This window comes from Dryobates pubescens, chromosome 26, assembly GCF_014839835.1.
Source record: "Dryobates pubescens isolate bDryPub1 chromosome 26, bDryPub1.pri, whole genome shotgun sequence".
Classification (NCBI taxonomy): Eukaryota; Metazoa; Chordata; class Aves; order Piciformes; family Picidae; genus Dryobates; species Dryobates pubescens.
Window position 1 is genome coordinate 13,875,268 of NC_071637.1, and position 14,904 is coordinate 13,890,171.

Genomic DNA, 14,904 nt, shown 5'->3' on the forward strand with positions numbered 1-14,904 from the left:
CTCTTGCTCCTGGGCTCGGCCATGCCGGCTCACACGTGGCCCCTTCACACCACCCCGCAGCCGCCGCAGGTACGGCCCTGGGGCCTGCGGGAGCTGCGGAAGGGAGCCTGTGGTAAAGTGTTCCGAGTAGCCCTGCTGCTGGCGGCCCCTACTCTCGTGTCGGGGTCTTCTTACCAGGGTAATAAATTCTGCTTTTCTAGATGCTGTTTGGCAGCGCCTGAGTGAAATCTTGCTCCCTTTGAAGTAGTTTCTGTTGATTTCAGGAAGGGCGAGAGGTAGACTAGTAAGGTGAGGAAATAGAATCGTAGAATCAGGTCATAAGAGACTTACAATCGTGAAGCAGTGTTGAATAAGCCACCTGAGCTGTCAGCGTTCAGCCCTGCTGAGTCTCTTAGGAAGGGGGGAAAGGAGACATTTGTTAAGGAGAAATCAGATCAAAGCAAAGCCCTTTTATTTGTAATATTTGAGTTCTACATCAGTTATACTGCTGCTTCTTGTGCCTGGTGGGGGGGGTTGAGTTGGGTGAGTTGTTTTTTTGCCAAATGGGTGAAACATCTAATGACCAAAACTCCTTATATGGCTTGCTAGTATTTAAGTCCTGCCGGAAACCTGGTAGAGGTGAAGTTTGTGGGTAGTGCACAGAACTGAATGGCAGTTCCTGTCCTCCTTGAGGTCCTGCAGGTTATTATACATACTGATTATAATAAACTTCTGTGATAGCTTGCCTCAGATCTGAATTCTGATGGCAAATATTTAGTGATGGAACAGAAATCAGCATAGTTTTTCTTTACTGTTGTATTATGGTGACACCATCCTGACTCAAAAGCAGAGTAAATGAGAGTTAACACAGTCCCTGGCTAGAGTGTGGAGGGCCGGGAGACTTTTAAGCCACAACAAAAGCCAAATACCACTACAGTGCTTCTAAACAGCACTGCTACCAGATGACAGCAACTAAATGAGATTTGTAGAATACAATTTCCTTTTGACTTTGGAAACAGGTGCAGCAACAAAGGATTTGTAACAAAGAATTTTCATTGATTAGCAATGTGTCGCTGAGCTAATCCTTTAATGTGTTACATAGGTGTCTGACATCTGTTTGGAGAATGGAAGTCATGGTCCTTAAACTGGCCAGAAATAAGAATTTTCATTGCAGAGATTTAGTTTGGTAAACTAAACTGGCTATCAACATACTTCTTGTGTAGGTTTTGTGCAGCCAACATCCACCATTTATAGTTTCTAGATACAAGCACTATAAGACCCCACCTGGAGAGCTGAGGAACTTTTGACAAAGGCTTGTAGTGATAGGACAAGGAGCAATGGCTTTGAGCTGGAAGAGGAGAGATTGAGACTGGAGATTAGGAAGAAATTCTTTCCAGTGAGGGTGGTAAGACACTGGAAGAGGTTGTGGATGACCCCTCCCTGGAGATGTTCAAGGCCAAGCTGGATGAGGCCTTGAGCAACCTAGTGGGAGGTGTTCCTGCCCATGGCAGGGGAGTGAAACTGGATGATCTTTAAGGTCTGTTCCAACCCAAACCATTCTGTGAATCTATGAATAAGACCATACTTGAGAAAAAGTTAAAAATCAGGCTTTCAACATGTGTATAACATACTGTGATATTGCCTGAGGTAATAACTTGAGATCCAAACTGAGTCTAGTACCATCTGAGTTAAAACCAGTCTTTCCTATTTGGAAATTAGTAGTTTGAGTCTGAATTTACTATTCTAATGAAATATTTGAAATAAACAGTCTATTTTCTTTTGTCCTTTTTCTGTTCAGTCATTCAGAGATAAGGAAGAAAGCAGTGTGTTCATCCTTAGCACCTGGAGAGGCTTTGGGTTCTTTGTTTGGCTTAGCAAGTAAAGATTGGCATGTTTTATCTTGGTTCTGATTGCCTTGCAATATAGTTCTGGACAAAGTAACTCTGTGCTCTTCAGAGTCCCTGAATGAGCTGGAAAGGCTGCCTAAAAAGCAGTGCTTCAAAAACAAAGTGAGCAGCCTGGCTAGAGAGTGAAACATCTGTCTGGAAGGAGGAGAAAAAGGCTTGTCCTGGATGCCTGGGTGATGGGTACTGCTCTGAAGTCCATGTGATTATGTATGTTCACTAAGTCTTGATATAGAAACTGTGTGACTGTGAATCATCCTTGCCATGAGTGTATGTGGGCAGGATGTTAGCAATGTATTTGCTTCAGCATCCCAAAGTACAGGGGGCTACAGCTATTAGGCTATACCTGTTACTTTGTCAAAGACAGGGCATGTCAGGCATACAGGCTCCCCAGTTCAAGAGTGACAAGGAACTGCTGGGCAGTCCAGCAGTAGCTACAAAGGTCCTGAGGCAACTGGAGCATCTCTCTGAAAAGTGGCTGAGAGAGCTGGGGCTCTGGAGAGCAGCCTGAGAGGGGATCTTCTCAATGCTCAGGGAGATCTAAAGGGTAGAGGGCAAGAGCATGGGGCCAGACTGTTCTCAGTGGTGCCCATTCACAAGACAAGTGGCAGTGGGCACCACCCAGGAGTTTCCATCTGAACAGAAGGAGACATTACTTTGGTGTGAGGATGCTGGAATCCTGGAGCAGGCTGCCTAGAAAACTTGTGGAATCGCCTCTGGAGAGATTCCAAACCCACCTGGCCATTGGGATCCTGGGCAAGCTGCTGTGGGTGCACCAGCTTTAGTAAGGGGGCTGGACTAGATGATCCTGTGATCCATGCAGATGAGGCAACATTCAGAATGACATTAACTCAGGATATTCCTGGAGTGTTACACTGTAACTTAAGGGGTAACACAGGTTTGTGTTTGGTGTTGGCTTTGTTGAGGGAAATACAGTGGCATGTGCATCTAGTACAGGGAAAAGTTAGATATATCTTTTTCTCCCTTTGCTAACACTCTGAAATCTCAGACTAGTTCACATGTAAACTACAGGATACCTTTGCTTTTTCATTTAGATTTACAGGCATTTTCTGCACCCCACTCCCCTGTGGAGTGCAACCAGCTCAAGGATCCAACATGAATTTCCATCATTTTAGGATGGAAAATAAGAGCAGGCACACAGACATAGTGTCTATTCTTCATGTTGCTGACACCTTGTCAGTGAAAACATGAGAAGGGAAATCATATGCAAAGAGTGTGACCTGTCAACAGGGACACCTCCTACTAGTCCAGGTTGCTCAAGGCCCCATCCAACCTGGCTTTGAACACTTAAAGGCTTGGAGCCTCCATAAGTTTTCCAGGCAACATGTTCCAGTGTCTCACTACCCTCATTGTAAAGAATTTCTTCCTTCTATCTAGTCTAAATCTCTCATCTTTTAGTTTAAAACCATCACCCCTTGTCCTGCCACAACAGGACCTGCTAAAGAGTCTGTCCCAAACTTTCTTATTAGTCCCTTCACATATTGAAAGGCCACAAGAAGGTTTCCCTGAAGCCTTCTCTTCTCCAGGCTCGACACCCCCAACTCTCTCAACCTGTCCCATCAATCATTCTTATCTATTACCAGGTGGTGCACTATAACCCATTAGCAAAGTCCCCAAACACCTGCTGCAGGAGGGATTTTCTTAACTCTCTATCATACTTTTAGGATACATTCCTTAAAAATCAATGCAGACTTCTAAAGGAGGGGATCTGTGAAGCAGAAAATAATGTGCAATTACAGCTAAATTCATTATGGACAAAACCCCAAGAACCACCTTGGCTTGGTGCAGGAGTCTGTGAATTTTGTATATAGGCAGTGCCCTCTGCTGCTCAGGGATTTTCATTAATACCTGTTTAATTAAAACATTCCAACACTGTTCTTTTCATGGACATGTTTGTATAGGCTGGGCTGTAAGAAAAGGACTCTAGGTTGTCCTTAAAAGAAAAAAAAATCCCCATTTATCATGTTTCACCACATAATCCACCCAAGTTCTTATGCTAACATGGAGAGCTCAGGATTTATCAAGTGTGTGGTTTAGAATGGGATGCACACATCTTTGTTTACAAGCAGCTGCAACTTTCAAAGCTAGCTTTAAAATCACAGAATCACCAAGGTTGGAAGAGACCTCAAAGATCATCGAGTCCAACCTGTCACCACAGACCTCATGACTCAACATTTCCCTCAACAAAGCCAACACCAAACACAAACCTGTGTTACCCCTTAAGTTACAGTGTAACACTCCAGGAATATCCTGAGTTAATGTCATTCTGAATGTTGCCTCATCTGTGTGGATCACAGGATCATCTAGTCCAGCCCCCTTACTAAAGCTGGTGCACCCACAGCAGCTTGCCCAGGATCCCACTGGCCAGGTGGGTTTGGAATCTCTCCAGAGGCAATTCCCCAAGTTTCCTAGGCAGCCTGCTCCAGGGTTCCAGCATCATTCTGAATTATGACCACAGGATGGCAAAGGGATTAAAAGAATTCAAATTGTGAAGATGTGAGGGTGCAAAAGAGCATTTACTCCCAGAGAATAGGCAATGCAACCTATTCCAGCTGCCCTGAGTAAATGCTTGTTGCTATTTATCTGTTAATTTTCTAGGAGAATAGAATAAACCAGGTTGGAAGAGACCTTCAAGATCATCATGTCCAACTTATCATCCAACACCACCTAATCAACTAAACCATGCAACCAAGCACCCCATCAAGTCTCCTCCTGAACACCTCCGATGATGGGGACTCCACCACCTCCCCAGGCAGCACATTCCAATGTACATTCTCTTAAATACTGTAAGGTGCAAAACATGGGTGAGAGCAAGTTGTAACCCTGAGCCACAGCAAGAGGGTTCCCTGCTAACACCTGCTTATCAAGGTGAAAGGGGGTGTGGGGCCAGTAGAGAATTTCAGCACAAACCCAGCCAGCTGTGGGGAATGAAACTGTATAAATGGCCCCTGTGGCAGCTGGGATTGCTTTCTCCATGAAAGGATTTTGCTTTTGCTGAGAGGCAGCTCTGAGGTGCCTGTAAGCACACTGGGTAGTTGGAAACTTGGAGGTTTGAGAGTTTTATTCTTGGAAGTGTTTGGGGGTGTTTATATATACCTTACTTTTAAGCAGGTAAGTTTGCATCTTAGTCTTTATTAATTGTAGCAAATGGTTGATGTTACTTTGGAAGGTTGTTACTGTGTAGGCCTTATGTAGGGGCTTGTGGTGGTGTAACCATTTAAAACATGGGTTTGACTTAGAGGTGTGGTAGTTGGGTTAATGCATCTTCTACAGAGTACATCTATGCCTTTAATGCAGGGAAACCAAACTGGGATCCTTTGTAAGTAAGGTAAATATATTTGTGTACCTGCATATCTTATTTAAAGGCAGTTTGATTTGTTTTAAGCTTTTGGGTGGAAACCTGTTGTTTTGGGTTTTTTTCCTCTTTGTGTTTTGCTGTGAAGTTTGCTTTGTTGTATGCTCCCTAAGTGCAAGTAGGCTGAGGTAATTTGGTCGCCTTTGGGGTTGAAACCAGTGTTTTTCATAGCTTAAAAATAACAACTTCAGTTTTGTTAGGGCCCAAGGTGAGGGTAACGCTGTTGTGGTGGTGCTGTGACCAACAAGCAAGTTTTGTTGTTGCTCTTCTGTGTCCTGAGAGCAAAATTTGCTCTTAAGGCTGAAATGTATGCTCCCAAGTTTGCTTTGCTTGCATTCTGCTGGGTGTCAGGAGCTACTTTTTGTTTTACTTCTGTCTGGATTTTTCATTGCCCTAGCAACATGGTTCTTGAATAGCTCCTGTATGAACTAAAGCACAGCTCTAAAACTTCTAGAGTTGCCTTCTCCTACAACTCTGGTTTCTGTGGTTATGATTGTAGAAGAAAATTCCAGTTGTTAATAGGCCTTCTCTTCCTTGGTACCTTTAACTGTGAGAGGCATGTGCTTGAGCAAGCTTGCTGTTGCTTTTAAAATCTCCCTAAATGTGCAGTGCCTATGAAGAATGGGTTTGTTGCCTCTGGCTATAGGTCTTGCAACTAAAATACCCTGTAAGTTGTTTTTTTTCTCCCCCTCTAAATGTACTGTAGCACTTAACTAAGAGTACTTCAGAGATGCTCCTGGCCTGAGTGCCTCTTAACTGTGTTTACTGTAGAGTAGCTGCTGTTCTGGTGGTCTCCATTTGATTGTTTTTTTACAGTGTGCCCTTTCAAGAGTGCACTGCAGTAGTTATCTCTGATCTTAATAACATGGTGTACAACCATCTCCTTGTAGAGTTGTATATGTGTATTCCCCCCTCAAATTCACTGTTTGCCTGTCTGATGTTTTGGGTCTGTGCTTAGAATGCTTAGCTCTGGCAACTAGTATATAGTGTGATCTTCTTTGGCAGGTACCAACCTGCTGGGTTAGGTGAGGAATGGATTTTCAGGGCACTTAGAATGGATTTGATTGCACCTAGCATTTTGTGTACTGACTTCACTCCAAAAGAGTTCTTTCAGAGTGGTTAGTTAAATTGATCCTGATTCCCAGCTGTGTAACTGCATGACCTTTTGAAAGTTTGTGCCAGCCATACAGAAAGTATTAGAAGCAGCAGCTTGGTTGCAGTTTAGCTTAGTTGTACAAGGAAGGGCTGTTACCTCAAGTAGGATGAAGGCTTGGATAATTGGGGACTCAGTTTCTTTAATTTCACTCATTCTCAGAACTAGCATAGGCAGGAAGTGTCTTATCCTTGATTTAAGGACGCCTCCCTATAGAAACTAAAGCTAATTATCTTTGACTGTGTCTTGGAGAAGCTTTCTTTCCTAGAGCTTTTTCTATATATTAACTATTTATTATAGTAAAGCTATGAAAAATCTGTTTCTTTGTGGTGCCTGACTGTAAAATGAACACTGAGAAGTTATTTGTTTGGATGTGGCTGTCCTCTGCTTTATGGCATATCTTCTTAAATCTGGTTTTAGGAGAAGGAAGGAAAAAAAAGGCAGAGTCTTTTTAATACTACCTTAAAAACACTACCTTAAAAGCTAAGCAAAATGGCTGGGGGTTTAGCATACAGATGCTGGAAGCTGGTTTAGCTCAGTAAGGGAGGATGCACAGGATCTGTCCTCCCCCTGCACTGTCTGTTCCTGCAGGCATCCCTCCTGTAGTTTGTGAGAGGGGCTTGGAAAGTGCTGGTCTCTTCCCTTCAGACACTAGTGAGGACTCAGCAAAAGTTCAACAGCAAAGTGCAGAAGCACCAGATCCCTGATTGGGCTGCAATCCTGAAATGAGCTCAGCTTTGTCAAGACCAGGAGCTTTCTGGAATGCACATGGGGATGAGGAACAAATACCACAGGGTGAGTGCTGCCTGACAACAGCGATCCAGCTGACTGCTCTGGGTTATCTCGCCCTCTTTCAGAACAAGAACATGGGGGACATGAGACCAGCAGAGGAGATCGAGCTTGGGGCTGCTTGCTGCCAGCTCTTTGAATGCAGCATGAGGAGTGAAGCAAGAAGACTGAGGACATTTCAGCAGTGGCCAGACACCTCACCTATGTCTCCACGAGATTTGGTCAAGGCTGGCTTTTTCTTTGTGGGTCCAGGAGATGATGTGCAGTGTTTCTGCTGTGGTGGTGTCCTGAAGGACTGGGCACCTGGTAACTGCCCAGTAGCAGAGCACCTGAAGTTCTTCCCTTCCTGCAAATTCATTTGTGGTGAGGATGTTGGAAACCAAGAGATGCTTCCACTTCAGGAAATCTCTGACACTGTGGATGGGCAGTTCCTCAGTCTTTCACAGGACATAGACAGTGAAGAGACAGCTCTGCCTAATGAACCAGAATACCCAGAGATGGCAACAGAGGAGATGAGACTGTCAACGTTTCAGAACTGGCCCCAATATACTGACATGCCTCCTGAGCAGCTGGCCAGAGCAGGATTCTATTACACAGGTAGGTACTCCAGGCAAATGTTTCTGTTACTTAAACTTTGAAGGTACCTCTGTTTTCATTGCTTGCAAAAATACTAGAGTAGTTGGAAACCACATCCTTCCTTCAGCCTATGCTGCTGAATTCATTTTGATGTTAACTCTGGCTTGGGTACTGGGGAATCCACTACTGAGTCTGTTCCTTTAGCAGCAGGAATGGGAAAGTGATGTGTTTTAAACAGGTGTTTTACTAGCAGGGAAGTGTGTACTTTAAGGTCTAGTGAGGCTATTTATTACTTGCACTTCTAAAAGGATTTGAGGCACTTGCTTGGTGTGCTCTGTTTTGTGTAAGCTCTGTCTTGCACTCATGCCTTCTCAAAAAATAACTCCTTTGGCTGTCACTGGGCCCTGTTGCTGTAAGGACCTTAGATTTGTAATACAGAAATGAAAAAGATGCTTTTTGAGGAAAGCAGGCAGCATTTCTTATGCATGTATGCATCTACATAGGATCATAGAGTAATAGAATAGTTTGGGTTGGAAGGGACCTTAAAGAACATCTAGTCCCTACTAACGGCAGGGGGGTTGGGCACTTACTAGAGCAGGCTGCTCAAGGACCCATCTAATGTGGCTGTGAACACTTCCAGTCTTGGAGCCTCCACAACTTCAATGGGCAGCCTTCCCTCACAGGGAAGAAATATCTTCCTACCGTGTTATCTAAATCCATCTTCTAGTTTGAAGCCATTACCCCTTGTCCTGTCACTACATGCCTCTGTAACAAGTCCCTCTCTTGTAGCCCCCTTCAAGTACTGGATGGCTGCTCTGTATCTGCAGCTGAAAACCTTTGTGGTTTGTGTTGGATTTGATTGATCACTTGCAGAGCAGCCGTTTGAGAGCCCAGCACAGACTTTGGGGACTCATTAGGCAGCAGCAGTCTGACGTAGTGCTTTCCTGTGTTCCCTTGAGCAGAACAACTCTGGAACTGAGTTAATCCATCACTTCTCTAACACAAGCAGTTGGAAGATCTGTGACCCAAACTCACTGGCAGCCTTTACTGACATGATTTCTTTGCCCTTAGGGCAGGGTGTTTGTAGGCAGATCTTAAATGTTTGGCTTTTTTTCCTCTGTGATTTGTCAAGAGTAGCACAGCAACAGATGAGTGGTGTGGGACCATGTTGTGGCAAATTCTTATGCCTGGGAGACAGAAGCTGAGTACATCACTTTACTGCTGCTGGAAACAATGTTTTCACAGCAGAAAACAATTTTAATGGGTATAATTAATTACTTTAAATGCAGGCAAGAAGGGCTAGGTGTGTGCTTACATGGGAGCTATGGTGCTCATGTGCTGCTTGTTAGCTTGTGACCCAGCTCTGGAATCATCTCAGCCAGCTGCAGCTCTGGGAGTTCAAACTCTCATTAGGTTTCCTGCCCCTACACAACTTGCACAGCATTGGGCAATTGTCATGTGCTCATCCAGTTGCCTGTGGTTTGTGCTGAATCTCTCCCCAGGTTCTCCTCTGGGGCTAGCAGAGCATAATTGGAAGTGTCTCAGATATCAAATAATCTTTTGATGTCTCTTTCAGGACAAGATGATGTAGTGAGGTGTTTTCACTGTGATGGAGGTGTGAGGAGCTGGTCTTTTGGAGATGATCCTTGGAGGGAACATGCCAAATGGTATCCAGAGTAAGTCAATCTTGGTTGACAGTAGACAATTGGTAGAGTTAGGTTGTGGTTGGACTCCATCTTAAAGGTCTTTCCCAACCAAAACTGTCCTGTTATCACATCTTCTGTGATCTCTTCCTCCTCTTCTCTTGGGCCAAACATGAAGATTGAATTAAGGTGGGGGAGAATCATGAGCCTCTTACTGTTACCCTTCATGCAAGTGGGGGAGAGGGGGGGGGAGAGGAGACCATGCTACTCCCTCTGTAATGAACCCAATAGCACCATTTGCTTCTAAAGTTCAAACTGATACTGCTGCTCTCACCTGTGAGATCCTGTACTTACCTATCTATAAATCTTTCTGTTTATAGATGTGAGTTCTTGTTGCAGGCAAGAGGAAGTGAATATGTGAACAGTGTTCAGGATTCCTTTTCCAGTACCTTGCTGTCTCCAGTGAGTTCCTACTTTGTCTGAAGTGGGTGGAGGGTTGGTAGATACAGGGAGTTCTGAACATGTGTTTCTCTTTCTAACTCTTGGGATGTTTTCAGAGAGATCCCTGGGATCAGACTGAACATGACTCCCCTGCTTCCCAAGGTCAGTGATGTAACTGGTGTGTTGTCTTCTGTTCAAAGTGCTGTAGCCTTAGTTCTTGTGCCCTTCCCCAGCTCCTGTAGATGTTTGTGTGATGTTTTGATGTTCTCAAAGCTGTTGCACTTTATTTATGGAAAATGGTCTCTGGCACAGGAAGCAAAATTGCTTGCTCTTGTGAGACCTCTAAAAGCAGACATGCTTAGCCAGCCTGGATAACTGACTTTTGAGTGCTTGGCTAACCTTCCTTTGACTTGTCTGTGCTTTTGATTCTGTCTGGAGTCTTTCACACCATGGTATTTTAAACTTTAGCTACGAGCCCTACTTATTCACCAAAGGGGGGATCCTGGTGATCTATTCCCCATTCATCTGTGGTTCCTGGAACTTAAGTAGTTGAAATTGGCTCCCATAACTGTGGAAAACTGATTCTTCTCGCTCTCTTAAAGAGCCTGTCCAACAGGATGAGTTTAAGAAAGCCCAAAGCCTTAGAACAGGTTGCCAGCTGAATTTCTCACTTCTGTCTTTACTGATAAATGGTTGAGCTAGATGGAGGTAGGAGAGACTTCAATTGGGATGTTCCACTTGATCTTGGTTAAAAGGGCTTTGAGACTTCTGTTCTGGGCTGTAGAAAAATAGATAAGGATTCTGGACTGAAGCCAAACTTGGGAGACTAAATTCACTGATACAATAGAATAGACTGTTCAAAATCAGTCTCTTGGTTGTTATGAAATTGCTTTTGACTTGTGGAAAGTATATACTATACCTCTGGATGTTGATCTAATTATGTGGATAGCTTGAGGAATGTTCTAGAGTATATTAATAGCATTTTATACATAACAGCTTCAGGGAGTGACCTACTTTTTGGCTCAACATTCCACCTTTTTGGTAAAGTATCTGCTCACTGCTTTACAGATCCTCCAAGGAACTTGGAATTGCAAGAGCTTCCTCAGGATGTGTTTAACATAGTGCAGAATGTCCTGCAGATGGGCTTTGAGCCCATCTTGGTGTTTAAGGTTGTAGCTAACAAATACTTGCTGACTGGGACTTTCTACCTCTCTGAGTCTGAGCTGATTTCTGATCTGCTTCAACCAGAGGAAAGCAGAGGTAGGCCAGACTCTCACACTCACTTCTTGGTGAATGGTTAAACTCTTACTCACTTCATCTTGAGCATGTTGAGAGTTGTGGGCCTGCCTTCTCTTTTCCTAATTAATGACATACCCAAGCCTGCCTTTCTTTGAGAGGATGAAGTTCTGCTTTAAAGAAACCTGAAGGAACTGTGGTTACTGGGGTGTCAGTAACTGTGTCTGCCTCCAGTAGGCTATGGTGTAGATATCCTCCATATTTTCTGCTGCCTTCAGACCTGCAGTAACAGACAGCTGTGTGGTCTGGAGGCACACATTCACATCTGATGCAGACAGAGGCAATTGGCTGAAGCAAAGCTTCTAGGATGGAGGAGTACTCCAAGCCTAGCTAAAACTAAATCAATGGTTTGATCAGAAATAGCCATATTTCCTGTCTGCTTGGATCATATATATGCTCCTTAACTTATCTGTACCTGTCTTGTGTTATCTGTTTTGTGAAGTTTACTGGAAGATGCAGCTCCACACAGGCTTTTCAGTAGCAAGCCTGCTTTCCAAAGTTCCTCTCTACATATCAGTCTGCCATCTTTAGCTAAAGGGGGGTGGGGTGGAATTCCACAAACCTGAAAGTGTGATTAAATAGTAGCACAGGAGCAGGAATGATAGCAGCAGCAGCTGATAGCTTCTGCTGCCTGATAGATAAAGCCAGCTTTGCAGATGAGACAATGTGATGTGGACATGTCTTGGTAGGGAGGTTAGAATAATGACTAAAGCACCACAGAGAATATCAACTTTACCAAGCTGAGTGTGTGAAGTTAATAGCAGGGTGGAGGTGTTTAGGGCTACTGAAATCCAGGATGTTTCCTCTTTTAAAACAGCAGTGTCTGGAGAGGGAGGGAAGGGGTAGGATTTAATGCCAACATCTTTTTAGGTTATACAGGTGCCGTTCAGAGGGAGGCTGAAACATCAGTTACAGGAGAAGAAATGCAACCTGTGCAGCTAAAGGCATCAGGTACAGTGGGCTTACCCTGGCTGGGAAACTGGGATGATTTTTATAGTGATGATAGCAGTGGCACTGTAGTCATCCATCCTTTCATTGTGAAGGGGAATGTGTGCTGACTTGAATGGTAACCAAACACAGAGACCCCTGATTCAGGACCTTGTGTAACAAATATGTTTCACTGTGAAGCAGATTTGTTACACATAAAAAGAATTATCCTGATAAATCAGGATAATTGACTTATTAAAGTAAAAAGATGCTGATCTCTCTCCCTGCTGAGTCCAGCATGTGTAGATATGCTGAATCTTGGAGATAAGCTGGAGTCTAGAGCAGCTGTAGGTTTTCAGCTTAAATGAAATTTGCCTGTGAGGTACTTTTGCCATCCTTATTCAGGCTCTGAACAAAATGATGAGTGAGTTGCATTGTGACTTCCTAAAATGACAGGACTGGCACTCTGGAGCTGTTACAACACTAAGTTTGGGCTTTTTTTTTGTTTCCCCCCACCTCTTTTCTGGTAAAGATGAGTATCAGATGAGCACAGAAGAACAGCTCCGACGCCTGCAAGAGGAAAAGATGTGCAAAGTGTGCATGGACAGAGATGTGTCTGTGGTGTTTGTCCCTTGTGGCCACCTGGTAGCTTGTGGAGAATGTGCCCTCAATTTGAGATTGTGTCCCATCTGCAGAGCTGTCATCCAGGGGAGTGTGAGGACTTTCATGTCTTAAACCATCATGTCCTGGACAATGAGGTCCCTAAAGGGGAAAGATACTCTCTACAACTCACTCATAACACATCAGAAGAAGAAAATAAGTGAACAGTTTGATGCTGGAACAGCTCAAGTGTAAAACCTTACTGAACACGCCTCCTATGCACAGTGTTTCTAGTAAGAGTTGCTGCTTTGCTGTACCCTTGCTGTAGGAGTGCTCCAGAAAACTCTGCAAGTTTCTTTGTCCTCTAAGATGATACTTTTCTTGACAGATTCTCCTTCTCTAAATTCTTGTTCTCAAAAGAATCCCTGCCCTGTGCTGAAATCAAGGGCTGCTTTCAGTGGAGTGGCTGTTCTCTCTCATTTAGCAGTTGTTCCAAGATGATTCTGCTGGGGTTGGTGGCTTCCTTCAAGCGAGTCTGAGTCAAAATGGGAGTTTTCTTATACAAAGACTCCTGTGGAAATAACTCAGCAGCAGTGCTTGGTGGGGAAGGAGAATCTAGCTGCTGCTTCTGAGCTCTTGGCTGTCTTCTCCCTCTCCTGTTGAATTTTCAAAAGCTGATGGAATGCTTCAGTAATACTCAGATCCATATAAGTAAACCTGCCCTGTTCTAGACTCTCCAATCTCTACTCTCAGCTGACCTCCCTAGACAAGGTGGAAGGTTGGGGTTCTTAGGTGATCTCATGGGAGCTTCTTACAGTGCCTTTCTCCTGGCTGTTGTGTACTGCCCTGCTAGAAGACAACTATGGAAACTTGCCTTTTAGGACTTCTGTTTGCTGGCTTAAACTGATGATTCTTATTTAAAATGGGAACATTCTATGATGTAGCAAAAACAGTTTAGCTAGTACTACAGCTTGTGAACTGCAAGGGGGGGAATGTTTTTTATATACATAGTGTTCTTTTTCACTGAATAAAACATATTTTCTCTTACAGAGGTATGAGTAGCTGACTAGTGAAATTCCTGTCTGGGGGAAGGTGGTATCCTCAGATGTTTAGATCTATGTGTCCCTTAGCACCTGGAGCTGCATAAAACTTGGTTAGGAATTTAAAAAGCTTTAGGGGTCCTCTTTGTTGGACTTAATCAGCTTCTTGAAACTGCAGTGATGAGCTTTGGTGGGTAGATGCAGCAGTAAAAGCAGATCTACTTCTGTAGCCAGCAGTAAAGATGAATGAATGCTGTTCAGCTGAAGCATTGCCTCTGAAGCATGCAGCTGTTTGATCAGAACACTTTGCTAATTCGTGGTGTTGATATTCAGCAAACTGCTTGGGAAGAAGTCTACCTGGAACAAAGTAGTTCTGCTTTTCCTTCTGTGTTTGTTTTGAGGAGATAAAAATGGGATTAATTTTTTTTCTTTTCAGTAGAAGTCTCCTTTGAAGGATCCTGGCCATTAAAGGTGGGAGGGGATAGGGGAACCAATCCCAAAGGAGTTCTTCCACTCCTGCCTCCAGTGTTTCAGGCCAAGGGAAAATCCAGAGGCCCCAGGATCCTCTCACATACCCACAACTCCCCTTTTGATGCCCACAGACCCCCTTAAGAGGGCCCAAGACTTCCCCCCCCCCCCATGCACCCAGCTGTCCTTTAGGTGTCCCCAGACCTGCTTTAAACCCTCCCAGACTGCTGTAATGTCCCCAGAAGACCTTCTGATATCCCCAGACCCATTTAAAATGCACACAGACCCTTTTAGATGCCCCCCTAACCCCTTTTGCTTTATTTTTGTTCTGTTAATATTAGTTTAGTTTATTGTTCTTATTTTAATGCATGAGTTTTGATTCTTCTCACTGTCCCACCAGGGAGAAAGGAGAAGAGGAAGTGAACAGCTCTTTGGTGCTTAGTTGCTGGCTGCTGTTAATGTGACAACCTCTAAACCTCTTCAATGAATGAAATCATACTTGTGTGTGTGTTTCCCCCTCCTCCCCTTACTCGACTGTAACGTCAAAAGGAGAAGTAGTCCCAAGGGGGAAAAAAAAGTTACTTCCCAATGCAAGACTTTGTTTTGTAAGTGCTTTGTTGCGTTCTGTCGCTTTCCTTAACCTGACAGGATGGAAGAAGCCCAATCGAGTTAGGTTAGTTAGGAATCTGCATCAGCAGGTTTGGCTCGGTGC

General features: G+C 44.0%; 1 protein-coding gene across 1 annotated transcript; it reads left to right on the forward strand.

The window, feature by feature from the left end:
• Window positions 1–154: 154 nt before the first annotated feature.
• BIRC7 (baculoviral IAP repeat containing 7) lies at window positions 155–12,891 on the forward strand. Its single transcript, XM_054173599.1, has 8 exons — window positions 155–178; window positions 7,270–7,798; window positions 9,354–9,453; window positions 9,801–9,882; window positions 9,978–10,023; window positions 10,930–11,121; window positions 12,037–12,108; window positions 12,617–12,891. The coding sequence occupies exons 2-8, from the start codon at window positions 7,279–7,281 to the stop codon at window positions 12,817–12,819; spliced, it is 1,215 nt and encodes a 404-aa protein (XP_054029574.1). The 5' UTR covers window positions 155–178; window positions 7,270–7,278; the 3' UTR covers window positions 12,820–12,891.
• Window positions 12,892–14,904: the final 2,013 nt, after the last annotated feature.